The sequence below is a fragment of the Eufriesea mexicana genome, unplaced genomic scaffold (assembly GCF_001483705.2).
Source record: "Eufriesea mexicana isolate 0111107269 unplaced genomic scaffold, ASM148370v2 scaffold572, whole genome shotgun sequence".
Classification (NCBI taxonomy): Eukaryota; Metazoa; Arthropoda; class Insecta; order Hymenoptera; family Apidae; genus Eufriesea; species Eufriesea mexicana.
Window position 1 is genome coordinate 823,375 of NW_016908738.1, and position 22,503 is coordinate 845,877.

General features: G+C 30.1%; 2 protein-coding genes across 7 annotated transcripts; one reads left to right on the forward strand and one right to left on the reverse strand.

Moving 5' to 3' along the window:
* The first annotated feature begins 164 nt into the window (after positions 1 to 164).
* LOC108545870 (ATP-binding cassette sub-family G member 4) lies at positions 165 to 5,712 on the forward strand. 4 transcript variants are annotated; one of them, XM_017897678.1, is made up of 12 exons: positions 165 to 260; positions 823 to 1,029; positions 2,903 to 3,213; positions 3,425 to 3,598; positions 3,692 to 3,902; positions 3,983 to 4,090; positions 4,179 to 4,297; positions 4,390 to 4,558; positions 4,644 to 4,744; positions 4,894 to 5,049; positions 5,261 to 5,379; positions 5,459 to 5,712. In XM_017897678.1, exons 2-12 carry the CDS (start codon positions 855 to 857, stop codon positions 5,685 to 5,687), a joined length of 1,872 nt encoding a protein of 623 aa, XP_017753167.1. In that variant the 5' UTR covers positions 165 to 260; positions 823 to 854; the 3' UTR covers positions 5,688 to 5,712. The 4 variants fall into 4 exon arrangements, with proteins under 4 accessions (XP_017753167.1, XP_017753169.1, XP_017753168.1 ...); XM_017897680.1 differs by having other exon boundaries at positions 4,185 to 4,297; XM_017897679.1 differs by having other exon boundaries at positions 827 to 1,029.
* Positions 5,713 to 6,964: 1,252 nt separating this feature from the next.
* On the reverse strand, positions 6,965 to 20,566 carry LOC108545865 (ATP-binding cassette sub-family G member 4). Of its 3 annotated transcripts, none has more exons than XM_017897665.1 (14): positions 13,934 to 14,092; positions 12,208 to 12,434; positions 11,812 to 12,116; positions 11,002 to 11,185; positions 10,352 to 10,475; positions 9,779 to 9,924; positions 9,462 to 9,585; positions 9,160 to 9,274; positions 8,796 to 8,924; positions 8,556 to 8,683; positions 8,143 to 8,311; positions 7,792 to 8,048; positions 7,522 to 7,655; positions 6,965 to 7,409 (listed from the first exon to the last, which is right to left on the reverse strand). In XM_017897665.1, the coding sequence occupies exons 3-14, from the start codon at positions 12,017 to 12,019 to the stop codon at positions 7,190 to 7,192; spliced, it is 1,938 nt and encodes a 645-aa protein (XP_017753154.1). In that variant the 5' UTR covers positions 12,020 to 12,116; positions 12,208 to 12,434; positions 13,934 to 14,092; the 3' UTR covers positions 6,965 to 7,189. The 3 variants fall into 3 exon arrangements, with proteins under 3 accessions (XP_017753154.1, XP_017753156.1, XP_017753153.1); XM_017897667.1 differs by lacking the exon at positions 13,934 to 14,092 and adding an exon at positions 12,691 to 12,718; XM_017897664.1 differs by lacking the exons at positions 12,208 to 12,434; positions 13,934 to 14,092 and adding an exon at positions 20,287 to 20,566.
* Between the last annotated feature and the right edge of the window lie 1,937 nt (positions 20,567 to 22,503).

Below are 22,503 nucleotides of genomic sequence, written 5' to 3' on the forward strand. Positions count from 1 at the left end.
AAAAAATAATCGATCAATATTGAGAATGACGATATTTAACCTTGACATGTCTTAAGGTGCATGCTATGACGAACTTTACATTTCAAGGTCAAATTCATCTAAAAGTGATTCTCCTAGTAAAAATGTTATACGGCCCTGCAATAAAGACTTGATCGACAGTCGTCGCGACGAATTCGTGCGTATCGGATAGCTTTTTCGTTGCGTTCGTCGTTAGATTGCGCGCTTTAGAATACGATGCTACTTCACCCACAAAGCAAAGTGTAAGCAAGTAATTACGTAGAAAATTATTTCATTTTCACCGTGATTTACTTTCGAATAGTTACTATTCGTTACTATTGAATCTCAGTATAAAATACAGTTATTTGTTGTGTCAATTCGTGTATTTAATTGGTGAGATCACTTCATTGTGTATAAGATGCCAAAATATCAATTTTTAATGAGTAGAAAATCATAAAATGGAACAAATTACTGAGTATGTCCTGCTGATCGGTGTATTTTTCTCATAATAATACGTCTTAAAATATTTCAAAACTTTATCTTCTGCTGATGATTTCATGTTACCATGAATACATTTTTCATGTTGTAATACTAACAACAATTCGTATTTCTATTAAAGTTTTGAACATCTTAAACTAAATAGTCATTTATATTGTTTTTCGAGAAAAAATCACTCCACAAATAATCATCAAAAAATTAAGCCGGAACATGTTGACATGCAATTAACGCTTCTGATTATACGTTATAAATGATAACAGCGCAACGCATATGGATACTCATTCCTATAGGTTAAATTCCAGTGTTTTATCTGAACTATTAATTTAGATAGTTAGCAATCAGCACTATGAAGATTTAAGATGGGAGGGTATCTCAACAATGCAAACGTTCATTCAACAGTGAGGATGTTAGATGAAGAAGGATGCACTATTCAACTGAGAGACGATCAGAATTTTTTAAATTCAGATACCCGATCGGTTACCAAGATGCACGTTGAGTTCGACAATCTCTCGTATTGCGTCTACTTCAGTAAAGGTATTTATTTACGCTCACATATATTCACTAGCACCGTTCATGTCTACAGAGAAAGTAGAATAATTACATTACTCAAGTGGAGAAGTTTGTAGCTTGTTTATTGTTTATTATAGAGGACGAAGAAAATGCTGCTATGTCGCATTACTTTATCAACATCGACTGCCATTTATTAATTATTTATTGTTTAAGGTGGGTTTCGAATCATTAAATTGAAAAAGATATTTTGACTATTAAAGCATTCCCTTACATTGTATTGTGTGTTTTCAATTGTGGCAACAAAAAGTTAAACATACTATACGGTATTTCTGATTAAGATTATTCGTTTTTCGGTAATTATATTTGAGCTTATAATTATTTAAAATATGAATTTAAATAAAATTAAATATGCATTTAAATGTTCAGACGTTCGAAAATAATAACTTTTTAAATATTCAGAAACGTAATTGCATTTTTTTGTGTAGCATTTTGACAGGAAAAAATGGTTAATAATTACTATCTTTCTGCTTTTTTTGTATTCGCACAATGTTTTGTAACGACTTTTGTTTATATTAATCAGTTATTTGCGCAATTACGAATGTATGAGAATTTTTATCACTTCGTGATTGGTGATAATCCTGATACTATTGAATGCGTTAATACTGGACCAGCTTGTATAATCGCAAATATGATATTGATTACATTAGAATACAAAATGACGTTATTAAAGTTCAGGTCAAGGTTGAAGGTAATTTATGTTAGAATTTCAATAATAAGGCGAATTGTGTAAATGAACTTATCGTTTTAATTAAAAGACAAAAGTTATTTTCATTATTATTTTGCAAAGAAAGAATAATAAAGTAATAAAATTATTAAAATATGAATATGATAAAAAGAATGTTATAACAAGTTATGAAACGTATCTTTGTACATTAATCGCATTTCTGATAGTGTTTATTCAGGCAAGACATATGAAAATGATTATGCGCATGCATAATTGCATCAGTTGTAAATAGTGTGACTACTCGCAGAAGTTTTTTAGTATATTTAGCAATGAAAAATATTTGACTTGACCAATATGTGACCAATTAATACTACGAAACAAAAAATTTCTTTTACAATTGAAATTCAGTATACATAAATAAATATTAACATAAATACATATGTGTACATATAATGAAGTATATAACATTACAATGATTCCACACGATTATCTCTCAAAGTGTACGTTATTTTAGAAAAGGTTATATATCTCTTCACATGCATGTAAATACCTTTGATAATTGAAGATGACCTATGTTTCTGAAATGGATAGGTTTCCTTCTTTACCATCATTCATATTTAGCAACGAGTTCGTTACTTTACAATATACTTTCTAAGGTACTTTCAGGTTATTTTCAAAGAAGTTCTTCACGAACTACACAGTGAAATTAAATACACAATTCCTACTTCCTATTAAATTTAAATTAAAATTTAAAAAATAATTATTATTTAGAAACAAAATCAACTAATACGTCGTTGCTCAAAATCACCTTTCGAGATATAAAGAGCCAAGAAATATTGTTTAGGCATTCATTGAAGATAAATTTTTAAACAACTTTAAATGAAATTGAAAATTCACATCTCATAAGTCAATTATCTGATTCTTCAATAAAGTGCACAAGCTAATGAAAAAGAAAGAGACAGAAAAGTATATGTAACTTCACGATGTATCTATGTCAGAATAATAGATTTTCAAATAAGTAATATTTCGGAAAATAATTGTGCAAAAAGATCATGATGCATTACCCTGTATGTGAATACAGACAATATCGAGTTTATAATTTGTTATCCTGGAAAATATGAAAAAAAATTTGTTATGACAGATATTCAAATTAAAACTTCGATCTGTTTACAGGAAACTCGAAAACGATATTAGAAAATGTGACAGGATGTTTTCGTTCCGAAAGGTTAACAGCGATTGTCGGTCCTTCCGGTGCTGGTAAAACTACATTGCTTCGCATTATATGCGCCATGAAAATGACAAACGTCAACGGTTCGATCACTGTTAACGGTAAAGAATGGAATGGTAGTGACTTTCGAAAGGAAACATGTTTCTTACCGCAAGAGTTCGCTCTGTTGCCCCTACTTACCATTAGAGAAACGTTATATATCGCAGCACGTTTGAAAGTTCACGGCATCCACGAATCGCGTGCCTACTATTTGATTGTACGTTCAGTATATCAATTTTTTTAAATTAAATGAGAAATCTAAAATGTTACAAAACATTTCCTTTTTAAAATTCATTGCGATATAATTTGAAAATATACAAAATTTCAGAAGTTCGTTGAAAAGACAAGAAATTGAAAAACATAATAGAAATTAATTTGAATAAAGTAAATTGATCTATTATTGTGATTGCGTATATCTAAATTTACAGGTAACGGAAATAGCGGAAAGTTTGAATTTAACAAACTGTTTAGATACTTTAGTAGAAAATCTAAGTGGTGGAGAACGAAAAAGGTTGTCAATTGGCATAGAAATAATTACAAAACCATCTGTTCTGCTGTTCGATGAACCAACCAGTGGACTTGATAGTACATCATCGAATCAGGTCTAATCGTAATTATAGTGATTACTTTTCACTAATTACAATGATACTGTAATTTTAGGAAACAATCTACAAATTATGGTCTACTTCAAATAGGTTATCGGGCTGCTGCATAAGATAGCAAAAGGAGGTTGCACAGTCGCCTGTGCGATTCATCAACCCAGCAGTCGTATGATATCGCAGTTTGATGATTTATTAGTTTTACATAACGGGACTTCGTTCTATTACGGACCTTGGGACGATGTTTTTTGTACATTTAGCGATGCAGGCTACACGTGTCCGCAATTTTATAATATATCTGAATTTGGTAAATGATAATATATATTACTATTAATGATATCAAGGTTCATAATTATTTAATATATTTACATGTTAATTTTGATGCAGTTTTGGAGGTGATAACAGGAGAAAGAAGTGGAGATTTAAATAATTTATACAAAATTAGTCGCGATAAATACTCAAAATCAAAAAAGCATTTACAATATTCTATCATGGGTAATCACGCTTTAATTCGATAATGTTTATGATATTTATAAAGATAAACTTAGAGATTACATTTTATCGATGCTTTGTTTTATTTTAGGAACAGAAGATACAGTTGCTCCGAAATTGAATAATATTACCAGCAAATCTGGCCAGACTGTCTGGCAAGAACAGAAAATTTTATTCTTAAAAGCAATAATTTGTATCAAACGAGACAATGTTAGTAATTGTGTCAAAAATGAAAAACCTGCCTTAATTTATTTTTATGTGATATTTTGTCCCGGTACACATTATTTTTCGTTTGATTATAGACCTTGACAAAACTGAGATTTGCAGCTCATGTGATAGTAGCTTTTCTGCTCGGTATAGTATTTTACGATTCCGGAAATAATGCAAGTAGGATTAACAGTAACATAGCTTGTATATTTTTTGTTCTGCTTTTTTTATATTTCGCGAATTCCATGCCGGCTGTACAAATGTGTAAGTTAACCTTTTGTTAGCATTGTTTTTGCAAGGTAGGAAATTTAAATATTAAATTAATTGTGATACATCTATGTATTTTTAGTTCCTGTAGAAGCTGCCGTTTTTCTACGAGAATACTTAAGTAATTGGTATCGTTTAAGATCTTACTTTTCTGTAAAAGTTTTTTCTGATCTACCATTACAAGTAAGTGTAATAATAACACTAATTTATATATCGTTATATAATAATAACAATATATCATATATTAAAGATATTATATAATAAAATTTAAGATATTACTATCATATAATAACATGTAAGATATTGTTTTCAGTACAATGATTTCTTTATAGATCCTTGCACCCACAGTGTTCATTACTATCACATATTATATGACTGGTCAACCAATGGAACATAATAGATTTTTTCGAACTTGGTTAATTTGTATTTTAACAACGATTCTTGGACAATCATCAGGAATGCTCATTGGTGTTGCATTTAATACACATGTAATAAATGATTCGAGAAGTATTTCAGATGTTAATTATATAAAATTACGTAGTTTGTTAAAGTTTGTTAAACTAGAAATTTTATGTATAACAAATAGCGTAGTAAATTATCTTAAATCGAATTTACCTTATCGCGATATTGTGTAATTCAAAAACAAAATAATTCAGCTATGTAAAATAACATATTAACAAAACTGATTAATATTTTCAGTTAGGAACTTTTTTAATCCCTGCAATTAATATGCCAATGATATTATTTGCTGGATTTTTTCTCAAATTTAGTGAAGTAACACCGTACCTTCAACCTTTGTGTGCTGTCAGTTTTTTTAGGTATATTACTTAACAAAGATTTAATATTTTTATAAGACGTATATTAGATAAAAAACAAATTAATTTTGAATTTTTGTAGGTATGCATTTGAAGGTATTTTGCAGGCAATTTATGATGGAAATAGAGAAAGGTTACAGTGTTATGAAATCTATTGTCATGTACGTTTGCCTAAAAAAATCTTAGAAGGAATGGATATGCCTGCAGTTTCTTTTTGTACCACTGTAATAAGCTTATGTATTTGGATACTATGTTTACAACTTTTAACATATTTGATACTTAAATGGAAAGCACGCAATACCAAAAGATGATGTACTTACATAAATTTTTCATATGAAAATTTGGTATCAAGTTAATATTAACACTTTTGCACATTCCAATTATGATATTTGTACATTAAACAAATAATTTAAATTGTTATATATAAGAAGGACTAAAAGATGAGTACCATGACATAAAAAGTAAACTTTATTTTTCACTTAAAAAATATTTTCACATACTTTCTTATAGCTTACTCATCCCACATAAATATTTATAAATAATAAAGATCTAACATACTTCAGTTTATGCTATAGAAAAGCATATTATATTTTATTTTTTACACAGTCTATAAAGAAATATAGAGCTTATTTATTAATGATAACGCATATTTAGGAAATTTGCAGATTGATAATTCTATGATTTGTTTTTTTGTTTAAATTATATATATGTACATTACAAGCTCGTGCATACTAAAGTTTGGAACAAAAAAACAGTCCATTGTAAATTCGCAATTAATTCACTACATATTTTTGGTCCCACCAAATATAAATATATCAATAAAATAACTGTATAAAAATACCTTAAATTTGTAATTGGCAATATAACAAGTAATAAAAATATAAGAAATTGTTAATGTTATAAGCTACAAAAAAATAAGAATACACAATATATTAGTTACATACAGAAAAGTGCGCAATTGGAAACAAAATTATTTTTTTATTTCATAAATTCATGATATGTAAAAAGTATGTTTGCATTGATAATTGACTCTCATTGAGCAATTTTTAAATATCACGTTCGACTTCCGAAAATATCATTTCGGAAAATATCATCTTAAATATATATTTCATTTATAATATACTAGCATAATCCTTTTTATTCATTAATCTCTAGTGGTGGAATTGTTAACTTTGCCAAAAAATTACTTTATCATACAATCTCATTCAACCGCGAGAGATTAATACAACTGCATGTTAGTTTTACAAGCAAAATATTGAAGTGTCAAAAATTGGCACATTATTAATCAGTGAAAAGATGACGAATAATTTAGAATTGTTTCTGATACAATTTTACATTGTATCATATTGTTATGAATACTTGCTAAATTTCGGTAAGAACTTGCATATATTATACTTGAAAACTGTCGATTCTTATCAACCGAAAATATCGCTAATTTAAAGTGTCCTCTGCGAGATTTTCTTGAATATATTAATTTAGAATCGTAAATCTTACAAAAATATTATAAACATTTATATACATAGCAAAGTAATTTGCATGCATTTAAATGTTCATTTTATTAGAAAAATATGTTTCCTTTCTATTACTTTTTTAACAACCGTGTCAACAATATCTAAAGATATACTTATAATTTTATTTTGTTACAAAACACTATTCCGTACTTGTGAAATGAAACAAACGCAAATATATTTCTCACTTTCTGTAACAATGTCCTATATTAAAATACCAATCATTTATCGATCATGATTGAAAAGTTGAAACAATATTTCCGAAAATCACTTTGGAACTTAATTAAAAAACGGTTTTAATCGGTTTATCTGACAGACATAATCTTCCACTTAAGAAGAAAATAAGCAGAACTCCGCATTAAAAGGAGTATTGTGATGAGCGCCACAATATCATTCCAAAATTGATCACCGTCCATGGCAATATCGGAGAGAAATTTTGTCGGATATCTATAATGACAGTACAAATTGTATTTTTCTTTACAGAGTAACACTGGTCGGTCATATCCGTATATGGCACCAATGAATCTGGGGATTTACAAAAAAAAAAAGAGATTTTAAGATTTATCTCTCAAAATAGAATTATTAAATGTATTAATGGCAATGTATTTGTTGCATTATCTAAAAAAAAAATGTTTACCCTTCTAAGCCATATCGCAAGAAACTAATGTATGTTCCCCATTTGAGATAAATTGGTATATCACGTAATGACACGCCGAAACCAGCAAACATCATCATTGGCACAGATAAAGTTGGTCCTAGAAATGTCCCATTCTAAAATTTGATAAATATTTGTTAGTTTAGTCTCTGATGTATATCGTTAAGGAGCCAATTAAAATATGTATATATATATTTTAACTATGAAACGTTATTGGTATTGTTATAATTAATAAGACAAAAATATACTTACAACTACATTACATACTGCTCCAATCATAAGACCAGCTCCCTGAGCTATCAAAACAATTAATAAACTAATAGAGAAAAACATCAGGAACCGTGATATTTCTAACGGCTGTGACGTGATAAAATATACTATCACGGTAAAAATTAGACAGCAGAATATAGAAAGGGGTAAGTCAATCAACGTTATGGCAGTATAAAACGCTTTTAAATTGTACCATCTATTAAAGTGTTCTTTTGATAAAATATTCATTTGCATGGGAACTGAAAAAATATTGACATATTATTCATATAACGTGTTCGAAAGTTATAAAAGACTTTAATAATAAATTGTCAAATTATAAAAAGTTTTACGTACAAGTTACTACGGTAAGCATCATTGTAGTCATCATATGATGCATCAGAATAGAGAACAAAAGGTTATAATTATCTAACACTCTAGCACCATCCATACCACTTTCAATAAAAACCAAGCCGAGCATTAAACCGACTGCTATATTAACTACGATTCGTAAGTGTGTTAATGTCTGCAACAATAAAAATCAATAATAATTCGTTAAAATAGTGAAAGATTATTTGTATCCACTAGACATGCTACTTAAATGTATAGTAAAATATTAATATCTGTTGCGTATAGGCTACTTAACAAAATAAAAGGAAGTTATGATAATTAAAAATAATAAAAAACATTATGTCATATATTAAAAACAATTAATTAATATAAGTAAGAAGTCGCATACTTAGTAGACTTCCTATTTTCATAATACTCACAGTATCTCTTTTACATATCACAAAACCTCGTTTCAGCAATATTTTTATCTGATGTATCAAGGGCGTAGCTTGAAGACTTGAAGAATTTTTGTTATTTGAATTTATATTTTTCTGGACTGAATGTAATGCTACGAACAGAAAATTATACATTATTTAAAACATCATTATCAACTCTAATTCAATTTGTATGTAACTTTCTTAATATATTTTGTTTTAATTCGTTAATAATGCTACTCGTACCCCTCAGACCGTTCATATCTATCAGAGCGTCCAAATTCTGGAACCATTGCAAACTCTTGCCATTCTCCGAACCCGATATTAATAATGATATTTTGTCTTCTCCGTATTCACCGCAAGCCAGCTCAATTACTGCAAAGAAAAGAAGTAAAGGAAAAAGACGAAACGACGAAACATTTTCACATAACATGAAAAGGTTTTTAAAATAAACCACTGTAAACGTAACATTTAAGAGAAAATAATACATCTAGCTAATCAAGTAGAAAAATTATTTACATAAATAATTTTAAACATAAACATAAGGCGATGTGTGTTATATCCATTTAACGGTGGATAGATAACAGATATATGAAGAAATCGTTCGTACCATAATCAGCTGGATTGTGATACACAGGACACGGTATTTTGATATTTTCCAAATACGGAACCAATTGACTAGTTGCACCATGAAATAAACATTCTCCTTTCGCCAGAACATAAACCTGTAATTACAAATACAAAAATAACAAAATAAACTCATAATAAGACATATGAAATAGAAAAATCCAAATTATAAATTAAACATAATGCACACACACACACAGCCAAAATGCATACATGTACAGTATGATTCAGCACAGCAGACAATATTTCTAAACCATTTCTTCTACAACAATGAGTATTTCGTACCAAATCGAACAGCTGAAACATCGATGCGCTAGGCTGATGAATTGTGCAGACAATCGTCCTTCCTTGTCGCGTAAGTAATTTCAACAAATTTATCACTTGCATGCATGATGAACTATCCAAACCCCTAAAATATCCATCATACATCAGTACAAATACTATAATACAGTTTTATACTAATAGTAATTTACAGGATGTTAACAATACACATGCACATTCACAAGACTTATAAATCAATGTTATGATTAATGTTAAGATTTATAATCAATATTATCACCACTTAATTAAAAATGTATTTCTTTTGGTATAACTGCACTTACGTTGTCGGTTCGTCGAGGAACATAACAGTCGGATTATTGACCAACTCTAAAGCAATGGACAATCTTTTCTTTTGCCCGCCGCTTAACCTCCCCGCTTGAGTATTCATATGCTCATAGAGACCCAAGGTAGTGAGAATTTTTTCAATCTAAAATATAAAGTTTTAGGCATTATACGTATTTCAAATATATATATTTTTTATACAAATAGATACAGCAATATAAGTATAAAAGAAAAATTATTAACAAATAAAATCTGTTACGTATTTTAAGCTGGTAAGATATAAGAAAAATTTAGAGTACTGAGAAATCAAGGAAAAGGTTTCCAATTTTTTTTTTTACTAAATATCGTCATATTTTTATTTTCACTTAAAGTTCTTGCAAAATACTTATTTTTATTAAAAATAAGCTATCAAATCCTTTAAATTGGTAAAGCTATAATTTAACAAACATTCAATTGTTCTCATACTAAAAAGTTCTTTATCTTGCCATACGTTCGTGGTATAATTTCTCAGTGATACAAGAATAAATATCAAAAACTTGCCAAACTGATTTCGGGAATAAACTGCAACTTACTATCGCTTCCTTTTCGTATCTGGGGGTGTTTGTAGGCAGCTTAAGATCACTTGCGACTGTCATGTTCTCCATGACCGTTAATAGACCCTCTAAACGGTCATCTTGGGAGATGTATGCACTACATCTGTGATGATCATGCGAGACACATTGAAACAATGATCATAGATAAGAATACATAATGTACATATGATTTATTTATAAGCTATTACATAAATTGGGTCGCTTATAATTTTTCTCCTCCTTATGTCATAGTTCATTAGTAACAGATATACAACGTGATTCTATAATTTACGGCTGAAACAATCATGTTTTCCTTAATAGAGGATAATATGATTGTTCTATAAAAAACGTAAAAAATATTAAAAACCATTAATAAATAAAAATGACGATTAAATAATGGATCGAGTAATAAGTAATAAAAAATAGATCATTTTAAAATGACAAAGAATAATATAAGGTATAAAAACATTAAGAAGAATATTTAAAATAATGAAGTATTCATTTGCATAGTAATTACTAGTGTGCAAAATTATAAAATAGTGTTACTAACTACCGTCCGTAATGGTATTTAAAATAATCTAATCTTCAGTTACGTGAAAACCCACATTGTTCAACATTGCGGAAACGAGTTCCAACAAAACGATGCTCACTTTCGAAAAGAGTTCATTTGTCGAGCATGCCCATTAACGTAGACAGTGCCGTTCACACCAGTCGTCCTGAATCCCGACAGAATATCCAGCAAGGTCGACTTCCCTGCTCCGGAAGGACCCATTAAGGCGATTAAATGTCTCGCTGGAAGTCTTCCATTGATTCCATGTAATATCTCCTTTTGACCTGCAACATGCCCCATAGTGATTTAGAGGACACATTAGCTATGCATGATGAGTTACGGTGATCAGAACGATTACGTATATCATAACGATAAGGTACACGACTGTTAATTAACCTCGAGGAAAAAGCTATCGAAGTTGTATGCAGATATATATCTATACTTATTGAAACATTAATGTGTATCACTTGTCGCATCGATACATTAAGAAAATTGCATCTTAAATCCAATTAATAATTACTTGCGTTGATGTAATATCAGGCCAACCAATTTACGTAACGATTAAAGAAGCGGGGAAAATTATGCATGCCGAAATTCCGACACTCTTTTATCTGAAGAAACGAAATTTAGCGTTAAACTGACAAATACATCAAAAAGTAACGCATAACTGTCTCTCAGACCAATTAAAAAAATTTCGGATCGTTCCCTTACAGCTTGATATTAATTTTTACTGCATATTTAATTAAGTATGACGGTCATTGTTCCAACTTTAATTTCTGTCAGCCTTTTTTCTAAAGCCGTGATTAATGCTGCGGTTGCTCTTGGAGAATACGATATACTTCTTGAGGATCTGACACAAAGAAACGGAGAAAAGGAAGAGGAAACGTTCGGGCACTCAGAGAACACTGACCTTTCCTATAACCGAGAGACACCGTATACGTGATGTTTTCAAAGATCATATCAACGGTGTCCATTGAGTCGGTTTCCATGAAATGTGCTCCATCCTTGACTTGTGCATTCTCCATCTTCTTCACTGGCAGTTTAGGTGAGGTATAAATCTTCGTATCGATTATGTTTGTCCCCTGGCCATTGCTCACCTCGTGCATCAGTACTTCCATCGTCAAGAATATTGCACGAGAGGGTGAAGCGGCCAGAGAGTATTAATTTTCGAACGTTCACTGGTTAATTCAACATAGGTAAACAAACGCTGCGAGCCTATAATCATAGAGAAAGGGATCATTGTTACAGGAAAGAACATAAAGAAAATATAATGTTCATAGTTAATCCTTTCTATATATATGCTAACTTCAGAATAGTACTTTAATGTAGCAAAATTGTCATATATTTTTATAAAGTCCACGTGCATTAGTCCTCTTCTATATATTTAAGGTTAATTGACCGTTAAAATGTTTCGCAGTATCGTCAACCATCGTCTCCATATCGCTGCTTTATCCCCATTACTTTATATTATTTGTCTACTCTGACACAACTTTGCACTTTATACGTGCCTGATTTCGTTCTTTTATATATAAGCTGTAAATTGATACTTCGTTAATTAAGAGAAATTTGCATTACAAGAAAGATTTAAACAAAATGTTACGCATGCGCATGGAAGTCCAAGTCCAGAATAATTTGGAAGAAAGATGAGAGTTATATATGAGAACACGAATGATGAAAGATATTTTCAGATAAGTTGTTGAGCAATTACATAGGTATCATATTCAACAGATTTAAAGATTACGAGATTTTAGGTCACAGACAAAATATTTTGGATAAAACGTCTTAGTACCAAGGTAATCGTAGTCTATGGAAAAAAACTGAATAGTTCGAACATCGAATTGCATCATATGCGCAGTCTCAAAGGAGGCCACCTGTAACAATTTAAACACCCCGTGGGCTTCTTAAACTTAGTGAGTCAAATCTATTATCTTTATTCAACGTGTTTGATTTTATCGTGCGACAGTCGTTTTAATTATTATATAAGAATATTATTACATGGAAATCAAAGTACAGTGCATATTATGTAATTAAACATTATCCTTGGTGTAATACTAAAATGACTTATTAACTAAACATAGTATGTTCGTGTTTCTTATGAAAAAAGGTTAAGTGAAAAAATACGCAAATGATACAAATTGAGGATCAAACCTATGAGGATATATATGTGGTTTCCAGTATTTAATAACGAAATAAAAATGTTCTATCGATAGAATAAAAATATTTAAGGTATATCTATGGTATATTTATATATAGAGTATATTTAAGAAAGTAAAATTTCGTTTTCTAGAACATAATTAATTAAAATTTCAGAACGCAATTTCCGTTATTCAAACGTCAGATAGCAAGTTCAAAAATGGCTCCTATCAGTGTTCGTCGCTATTACATGTTGATTTAGAACACAAAAACCTGTTAGTCAACTACTTCCGGAGGTCGCAGGAAGTTTCCACGGATATCTAGTTAAGGCAACAAAATAGTAAACGTTCGTACTTGGAAATAGTCCAGTTAAAAATTGTGCAAGGGTTTGTCAAAGAAAAAAAAAAATGACGCATGACAACGCTTTCTTGGAGAAAAAGTTTTTATGACGGAATATATGTAATTTTTTCAAAATTGGACACGTAACTATTAAGAAGTTTCTCTTCGATTATATAGGTTTATTACACAAACTAATAATGAAATACGCCACAGATCGTATATGGCACTCGAACCATACTTTCCATGTGTTTAGATGAGCTATCGTTCGTTAATTTCTCCTTTCACCATTTCTAAATGCGAATTCAAAGTAGCTATGAAAAATAGACATATTCCATAGCTTGAGTCATCAACACGCTACGCGTGAACATTTTGCGCACAAAAGTGCTTCTTTCAGAACCATTTACCAGACATGAGCTTTATAACATGCTATTGACCTCACGAAATCAAAGAAACTGAAATAAGACCTATGCAGAGCCTCCACTTGTCGCGCCTCTTTGTTTTAACTGGTGGACAGGACCTTCGTCGTGCCTGTAACGCCTCTTTGCGGCCGTATTACAAACCTGCATCCACATTCGGTGTCTACGAACAGATACGATTCACCCATGCGAGTCATTGAAAAAATTGCTTCACCTTTGGCATACATATCTCAAATTATGCCAGTTATACAAGAAACACAATAATCAATTGATCAGCGATGAACTTGTAAATCGAGAACTTTGCCTGCGTAATTTAAACTGGTGATACTATTACGAATGTATATTAATCTTTTTCTACAGATCTAAATAACAATCGACTTTTTTTTTTATATTAACAGTACACGCGAAATCGTGCGAAACACTTACTGGTGAAGTTCAATCACATGACTTAACGGAAATCACGTAAAAACTCGGTGCTGATCCTCGATTAGATTAGATTAATCTATGGTCAAACACGACAAAGGTTAGTGGAACTTTCTGTTCACATTTCATCGAAACACGTGCACTCACATTACGTCACACAAATGGAAATAGAGATGAGTATGGAAAGTAAGTTGAAGATTCTGCCCAATTAACATAATTGGACATTAATTTCTTCATTAATAATGGTTTCAGAGATTGAGAACAGAATATATTTGTCCTGTTATTATTTTCTTATACATGATATAGCAAAGTATCGACACTGTCACACCATGAATCATTTAATGACAGTGATTCTGCAAATTGTTATAATGATATAACAGCAGCATTATATTATAGTTACTTCACAGTCATAAGTAACACTTTGACGATCCCTAAAATCCGGTAAGCATAAGCTTCGATAATAAAAAAAGTAATAGCTTTAGAAACAAATAATTCTCTTTAAAAAAAGAATTATAAAATTTTTAATTTGTTTTACGACAATTTGTTTGCGTGCTATTTAGAAATATAACATGCGTTGGGTGTCCAAAGGTCAAGCAAAAGGATGGAACAGCGAGAAACAGGAGATATCCTAGTTTCTGCTATACACACGATTACATGTAGAATAATAAGAACACCAAGGTGGTTTATAGAGAAACGTTTACTAGAGGCAATATCACCGATGAAGAAATAATCAAAATTGGTACATTTTAATGAAAATTTATTTACGTTCATTTAAACAAGTGCTATTGAAAACGTTAATTACAACAGTATTTCATTACTTCTTTGCACAATGATCACAGTTAATCTTTCGAAATATGAATAATTGATATAAATGCATAATATTCAACTTAATGTCAACGTAAATATATGGAGAAAATCGAGGAACAATTAAAACATAATTAAAAAATCACGACTTTCTCAACTTCTATGATTGGCACTACTCGTTAGGATCTTAAATTAACTATAAACAACGTTTACCTATATCATTTTCTTCGTTTCACATACATATGTGATAAAGAAGAAAACAATGCATATATAGTGTCGTTAAGAGAGCATCGACGACATTGAAACAGTTGATTATTAAGCAAACTTCCTCAAAGAGAACAAAGTGGTCTATCTCCACGGCGATAACCGTAATCTTGTTTATGGTATTAAACGACGATCATTGTTTCAGAAGTACAACCGAACTGTAGTGACGTCCGCCTATATCGTTTAAAATTCTAACAATCTAATAGGACGAATAAAAGTATATCTGACCAATGAGGAAGAGAATGGAATAAGGATAAGATGAATGTAGCACAGTTGTATTATATAATTTTATATGCAATAGAAACACGAAAATATAAAAATTAATATGTTTTTAGATTATTATTCTAAAAAGAAGTACGAATATAACAAAATCATATCGTCGTACAAAAAATATATTATTCACAGGCAAATAGTCAGCCAACAGCTATAAATTACAACAAATGGTCGAAGTACATCGCAAATCTTATCGCGTGAAATGAATCAACAATGAAAGTCCAACAGAGATCATTAAAGATCCAAACCAGCAGTTGTTTACAAGAAATTGTATAATTCAAGTTCAGCGTTTATTATTCTTGACACGATAGCAATGCACAGCAACGAATCTTCCATATCGATTTCTTCTCCGAGTGAAAATTTTGTTCATAAAATTTTGCATATATATTTGGAAATCTTTTCTGAATTATACCGCAACCAATCAGAAGATTGACCCTGGTAATATATCGAAATCATGTCAGTTGCAAGGTAGAGTTTTTAACTCTTATTTTAATTAGTTATAAGCATTCACAACCATGTATCTTTGCAAGTTAGAAGTACACACAACAGATTTAAGATAAATAATTTATTTGCAACTCAATTTATAAAATAATGCAAGTTGCAATTGTAATTTTTGTTCTTAAGAGAATTTATCTGCTATTCCCGAATAAAAATTATTCATGATCGTTTCCCATGGATAATTTTTATTTGTTTCCTACGCGTTATTTTTGCTAGGGTGTTGAAACGAACATGAAGCTATACGATAGGGGAGAGTGACGCTGAAACAGAGACGCTAAGACTCAGGAATACCATCATATAACAAACCTTTGTGATTCATGATCCAAAAACAGAAGGATCGAGGTAACTCTTGCGATCATGCATATGTTGCACGCGTTACAATGCAAACAATGCAATTGAAATGTATTGTTCATGTGTGAATCTAATATGAATCCAAATCTAAACGTAAATAAGAATTACGAATGAATCTAAACACTATGAACACGAATCTGAACACGTATAAATTTAAACATTATAGAACAATAATGATTATTATTTTCAAATACTATTTATAATACAACTTTTATAAACAATTACAAAGAGTCTTTGCTTAGAAATTAATTAAATTGTTTGAAATCATTTGATAGACGATGATTAACGTGCGATTGTTGAGAGAAATTAGTCTTCGCGTACAAAGTTCAAAGTTACTTTATCGAACTTGCACATCATGGATGATTATGTATTTACATATATCTGCTTGCTAACATTCGCTATATGAGTCATCATATATAATTCCTCCTTCTAAGGAATTCAAAATGACTTTTGCTCCTTGCACCGACTAGTTTATGATTGTGCAATTCACTTGTTATATTTATAATGATATTTGTAATTATTAGAAATCACATATGTACGTATGAATGTACTAAGTTTATGCGTCAATTATTTATATCCAATCAGTTTGTTTTATTGACGGTATATGACATGCAGTAACAATCATTTAAAATTGTAAATACGTGGATTTCATAACGTCATCGTATAATATAAAAGTTCGCACAGACAAATAATATTATTCTGATCAATACCTATTCACAGCGAATAAAAAAGGTCCCTGATTTCAGGCCTATTTAATTTATTCGAATAGCAAATATTGACATACTTTGTTAGAATTAATTATAGCTGAGTTCAATGGTATTCGTGCCGCATTTTGATTACCTCGAAAACCAAATATACATTGGTAAATCGACATCCAACAGCCACTACAATTATTCTATTACATAAGAATGAGGAAACATCAAATTTCGAGATTTTATCGATGAAAAAAAAAGAAATAATAATTCGTATTTGAAAAATGTAGATTGGTCAAGCTCCATTTTGAAATCCAAAGAATACAATTATTTCGTAATATATTGTTATGTAAGATGTCTTTTCTCAAAAATCTTATTTTAAATTCAAAGCTGTGCAGAGATAGAAATAACACCTGAATATCTTTTTGCAGTTAAATAAATTAATATACTCGAGAAGAACGAAGAGACCGCAAACAAAACAACTTCATTACGGATAACTCGCGTGAATATTTTATTATGGTTTTATACAATTTTTGTCTCCTTTGACGTCGGTATTTATGTCTAATAGGTGACACTAAGAGCATCAGTTAAAAGAGAAAAAAATATTTATCTAATACCTTGGTTGATATTTATTTGAAATTTAAATTTTTAGTGACACCGATAAAATACTTCCTGGAAAAGCATAAAAACATTACTCACAGTTTCAATAAGTTTCCTTACCAATTCAGTTTAAATGTCAATTTAAAAATTTTGTTACGTTCAACAGAACGTGAACATCCGCATAATGTTTTCCTAACATTAATACGTCCGTGCATAAACCAATTATTACAAATTAAAGAAACAAGTGATGTAAGTCAATGTTTTCTGCTCCTTTCAAGTACCGACATTAATACTTGGTATATAGTATTATTGGTGCAATAACACCGTGTCCCCGAAAATATTTGGCTTATCTTCTATTTTTCTATTTTCTGTCCTAACCCGATACACCAGTTTGACCAAACACGTTTTCAAGGACATCAAGTATTTATAAAATTTTATACTGCAATAATTGATATAAGAAACCAAATTCCATTTAAATATTTTTCAAAATGTTTTTCAGATGTTTCTTAAATGTATCTGTCTGATTACACATAGATACACACGATAAATATAATTTTATCAGCCTTTCAAATAGCTCTCCAAATATCAAATTGTTTTATTCTTTTTGAGAAATGCCTTTATCCCTCTATCAAGCAGGAAATATCTAATTCCATATTTTTATCTACTACGTATTCTTATGTAAAGCGTCATGATACGATAATATTTCGTAATTACGAAAACCAGATCGAAGTCACGCTGCAGAAGATTTTTCAAAATTCGCTTAGTAAATTCTGTCCCGCTTTTAAATGCTCCGCTGATAAAATGATTGAACAACAGTATACGCACACTGCACGATATGCGCAAAGTTCAATCGGTCATTTCATAGAATTTGCTGCGGGATGCCGATATCGATAGTATGAAATTGATACTGAGTTTGATACATGACAATCCTCCCTCAAACTATGATGCCTATAGAAAAAAAACATGAATTCAAATAAAATGATATTGCGACTTAAATAAATGAACTCTATCCAAATACACTCGTATAATGTTACAATTAAAAACTAACCTATTCTATAAAAGTACATTTCGTTCTATACCATAACCTATTCTATAAAAGTACGTTACGTTCTATACCATAATCTATTCTACTTACTTCCTTCCATATTCTTATAATCTGAAATAATTCCTACATCCAAATATCGATGATCATTAACCTCAAACTGTTAAGGTGTTTTCGTTAATCGATCTACGTCTATTTTTCTTCTTTTTTTTCTTTTCTGCAAAAGTATTAGAAATTTCATTTAAACTTCATTCAACCCTCTTACAATCGAAATTAATTTCTTTTCTTGTATCATATTAAATATTTAATACATTCATGAGAACATACTTGTGCAGACTTATTATTTCCGAGAATAATAACGCTGAGAAATTTTCAAATTTCACTTCGCGTGCTTTCTATGTCGGTCACTGCACACACGGGATGCAGTTCCATTCGTTCGAAATCCGGAAAGATTGTACGATTTCCATCGACTTCCTCGAGAGGTGCTAGGAAGTAGGACAAGACAGACAAGGATATATTACCTCACGTTTCTACTAACATCTGATGGATAGTTCATTTTGAACGTTATTCAACATCGATAACTATTTCTAATATCTTAAAATTATTTACTTTGTTAAAAAATATCAAAACAACGAAGTTAGCAATAAATATAACCTTATTAATTTCTAATGAAATATACACACGTTTGGAAACTAATAAGAGAGAGGAACAAACATAGAATTGAATACCTGTTATTACATAAGGTCGTTCACCCTATTCATTTTGTAGTGAAAGCAATCACGAATCTTAATCGTGCATGATACTCGATCGCTTTTGTTTGTCTTCAAACAAAGCGTGAGGTTCCTCCTATTTGATTTTCCGATTTATTTGAAGCCTTTCCCTTCCCTCTCCGCGCGTACCATCGCAATTAATTAAATTAAAAATATTGATGAACATAAATGACAACGATTTAATACAGACTACATGGTTAACTATGAAGGTTAGGAAACATTAATTTTAGACATTATCGATGCAAAAAACTTTAGCCTGATTAGATAAAAAATGTTTCCAAATACATATCTTTAAACGAATATGATTTATGACAATGAAAACAATAGCAAGTAAAGAAAGTTATTCTTTAAATATTAATGTCAAACAAAAATGATAACAAATATTCCTAATGCATTTCACATTTATGTATTTATAATCTACATTCGAACATAATTAAACAGGTATTTTAATAAGATACATAGCACAACATAATATGACATCATTTTACAAAAACGTCCATAACTATATCATAGTCACTTATTCCATTTTGCAGATGTTTTCATAAACAAATATTTTACAAATTATGTACTTCACAAACTTATTTTAATCAAACAAAAATTTTATTGTAATAATAATTTATATATGACTTCACAAATTGTTTTTGATTATTTCAATTTTTAATAACAATCATCGGCAGAAACAGTATTACGAATTCTTTACCGCACACAAACGTATTTCCCCATGTATATTAAGTTTTTAGCACGTTCGTCATATAAGAAATATCTAAAATACACACTTACCGGAATAAGGGTACAAAAAACGCGGCGAATCTGTTGCTATCGGCTTTCTCGGGATAATTTTAGTACACCAGCTCTTTCACGACTAATTCGATGGATATTTTGACACACGTGCGTTTAAACGAGCTGCGTCGGATAAAACGCGAGCTTATGACTACGAAAGCGCGGGCAAAAGTGTCACGGACATGACCACATACGAAAATTCATTACAACTCCGTAGAGCGCGTGGCATGCACAAGAACCTAACCGCTTACTACCGCCGATCGACACGCATGTTCTCCCTTTACTGCCTCCCTCTATCATGTCTTTATTCCCCTCGCGATTCGCCTGCCGATCGGGAGTATCACGCCCCCTCTCTTTTTCTATTTCACATAACGATTCTCAAGTACCATACAGAGATGGAAAGATGATGAGCGGAAGGAATTCGGGTCCGATTGGTTTTAGTGTAATTGGTCCACCTTCTTCGATACAATCATGTAGTGACAAATTTTCGTTATTGGTTGAAACTATCCATCTAGAAATTTAATCATACAGTATTGCATGACAAAGCGGACAAGAGAGACACATAGAGATCGAATTAAATAAAGCATAGATAGAACAGCAAAGTTAATCCTTAACAGAAGATGAAAATCGTTACGATATAATTTATCCCATTAATGTGTTAACGCACCATTGAGAATCTAAACGTATGAATTTCGGAAACATCGAAGATAAAGTCAAACAGACAAAACAAGACATTTCTCTTACCCCAATATTTCATACTCGTTAAACCACTATTTTCGTATTTTCTCACTTTTATATGCAAAATTAATAAATATTTATTCTTTATATTTTAATTGATGATAATGTATCAAATCGAAAATAACGAAGATCATTACATATAATTTGATCATGTATCATTGCAATAGGCACTATAATAAATTTTTTGTTTGCATCATGTTGTTGAATATCTTTAATATCATGTGCGGACTAAGCAGTGTTAAAAGTATCTTCCGTTGCCATAAAGTTTTTAAAATACCTACATACGCTTTATAAAAATATAATCGTGTACTTTATGGTTAAGAAATAATAGTATGATAATGGATATAAGGTCTATATTTAAATAATTTTATTGTAATTGATTTTTCGAAAACTATGTCCAATTTAATTTAATTTTTTACATGAATTTATTGACTATTTAAATTATTAAATACTTATAAAGAAAATATATGTAATGAAAGCGTTTTCAAACTTGAATTATAGTAGCGCTTAAAGATAGATAATCAGTACCTCCCTTATTATGTCCTCCTTTTACACTGTTCTTTACTCGATATACTGGATATACATTACAAATGAGTTATTTGGAATAACCATAGATTTGACAAATATTTATAAATTTATCAACAATTTTAGGTGGTTACTTCATTTATTTTTTAAAAAAGAAATTTAAAAATTTTTAACGTCAAACACATTTTCATATAACAAAATTCAAAGAAAAAATTACTTACTTATTATACTTATCAATTACAAAATTTTTGTCAAAATCATCCATCTAATCAATTCAGGAATTTTTTTGCCATTTCATTGGCAATTTAAACCATATAAAAATAAACAAAAAAATAAATAAAGTAAAAAAATAAAAACAAATATTTTTCCGTTTTGTCATTTTTATGTGAATTAATTATTGCCATTAAGATTGATATTTCGGCAACATCGAAGAAAGATAACAAAGAATCGATATAATATTAGTCAATATCTAATATAATATTATACAATATTCTATGTCATAGAAATGTTTTAATCCCATTGTTTCTTAACACTTACATATATGTATGTATATAATAACAATTCTGATCATTTTTTTGTTTGAATAATTTCCTGACGTTTTTTATGTTTTTCATTTGCACAAATGATAACTGTTCTTCTCGGAGATTTCCTTATACAAGATATTCAGTACATGTCTTATTTAGTTTATTACTAATTGCGGGGTGTAAGATAATAATATCTTCATTGCATACTGCTTTCATGATTCTTCTTTTATTCCGTTAACGAGTTCTTTGTTATATGAACATTTTTCAATTTTATACAAGCAATTAATTTTTGAGTTTAACAATAATAATTTAATATTAATAATAATAAAAAAGAACCATATATATGTCTTGCTTGAATAAAGTTCAAATCAGTTATAAATGAAACAGCAACGCCACTATTCGAGTTCAAGTACACAAAGCAGACTTATCA

Coding starts and splice junctions, on each gene's coding strand:
- LOC108545870 (XM_017897678.1), top strand. CDS start 855: ATGGGAGGGTATCTCAACAATGCAAACGTTCATTCAACAGTGAGGATG. Junction 3,599..3,691: donor ATAGTACATCATCGAATCAG/GTCTAATCGTAA, acceptor TACTTCAAATAG/GTTATCGGGCTGCTGCATAA. Junction 4,298..4,389: donor TTTGTATCAAACGAGACAAT/GTTAGTAATTGT, acceptor GTTTGATTATAG/ACCTTGACAAAACTGAGATT.
- LOC108545865 (XM_017897664.1), bottom strand. CDS start 12,019: ATGGAAGTACTGATGCACGAGGTGAGCAATGGCCAGGGGACAAACATA. Junction 9,586..9,778: donor TTCCTCGACGAACCGACAAC/GTAAGTGCAGTT, acceptor TGGATATTTTAG/GGGTTTGGATAGTTCATCAT. Junction 8,312..8,555: donor TGATATGTAAAAGAGATACT/GTGAGTATTATG, acceptor TTATTGTTGCAG/ACATTAACACACTTACGAAT.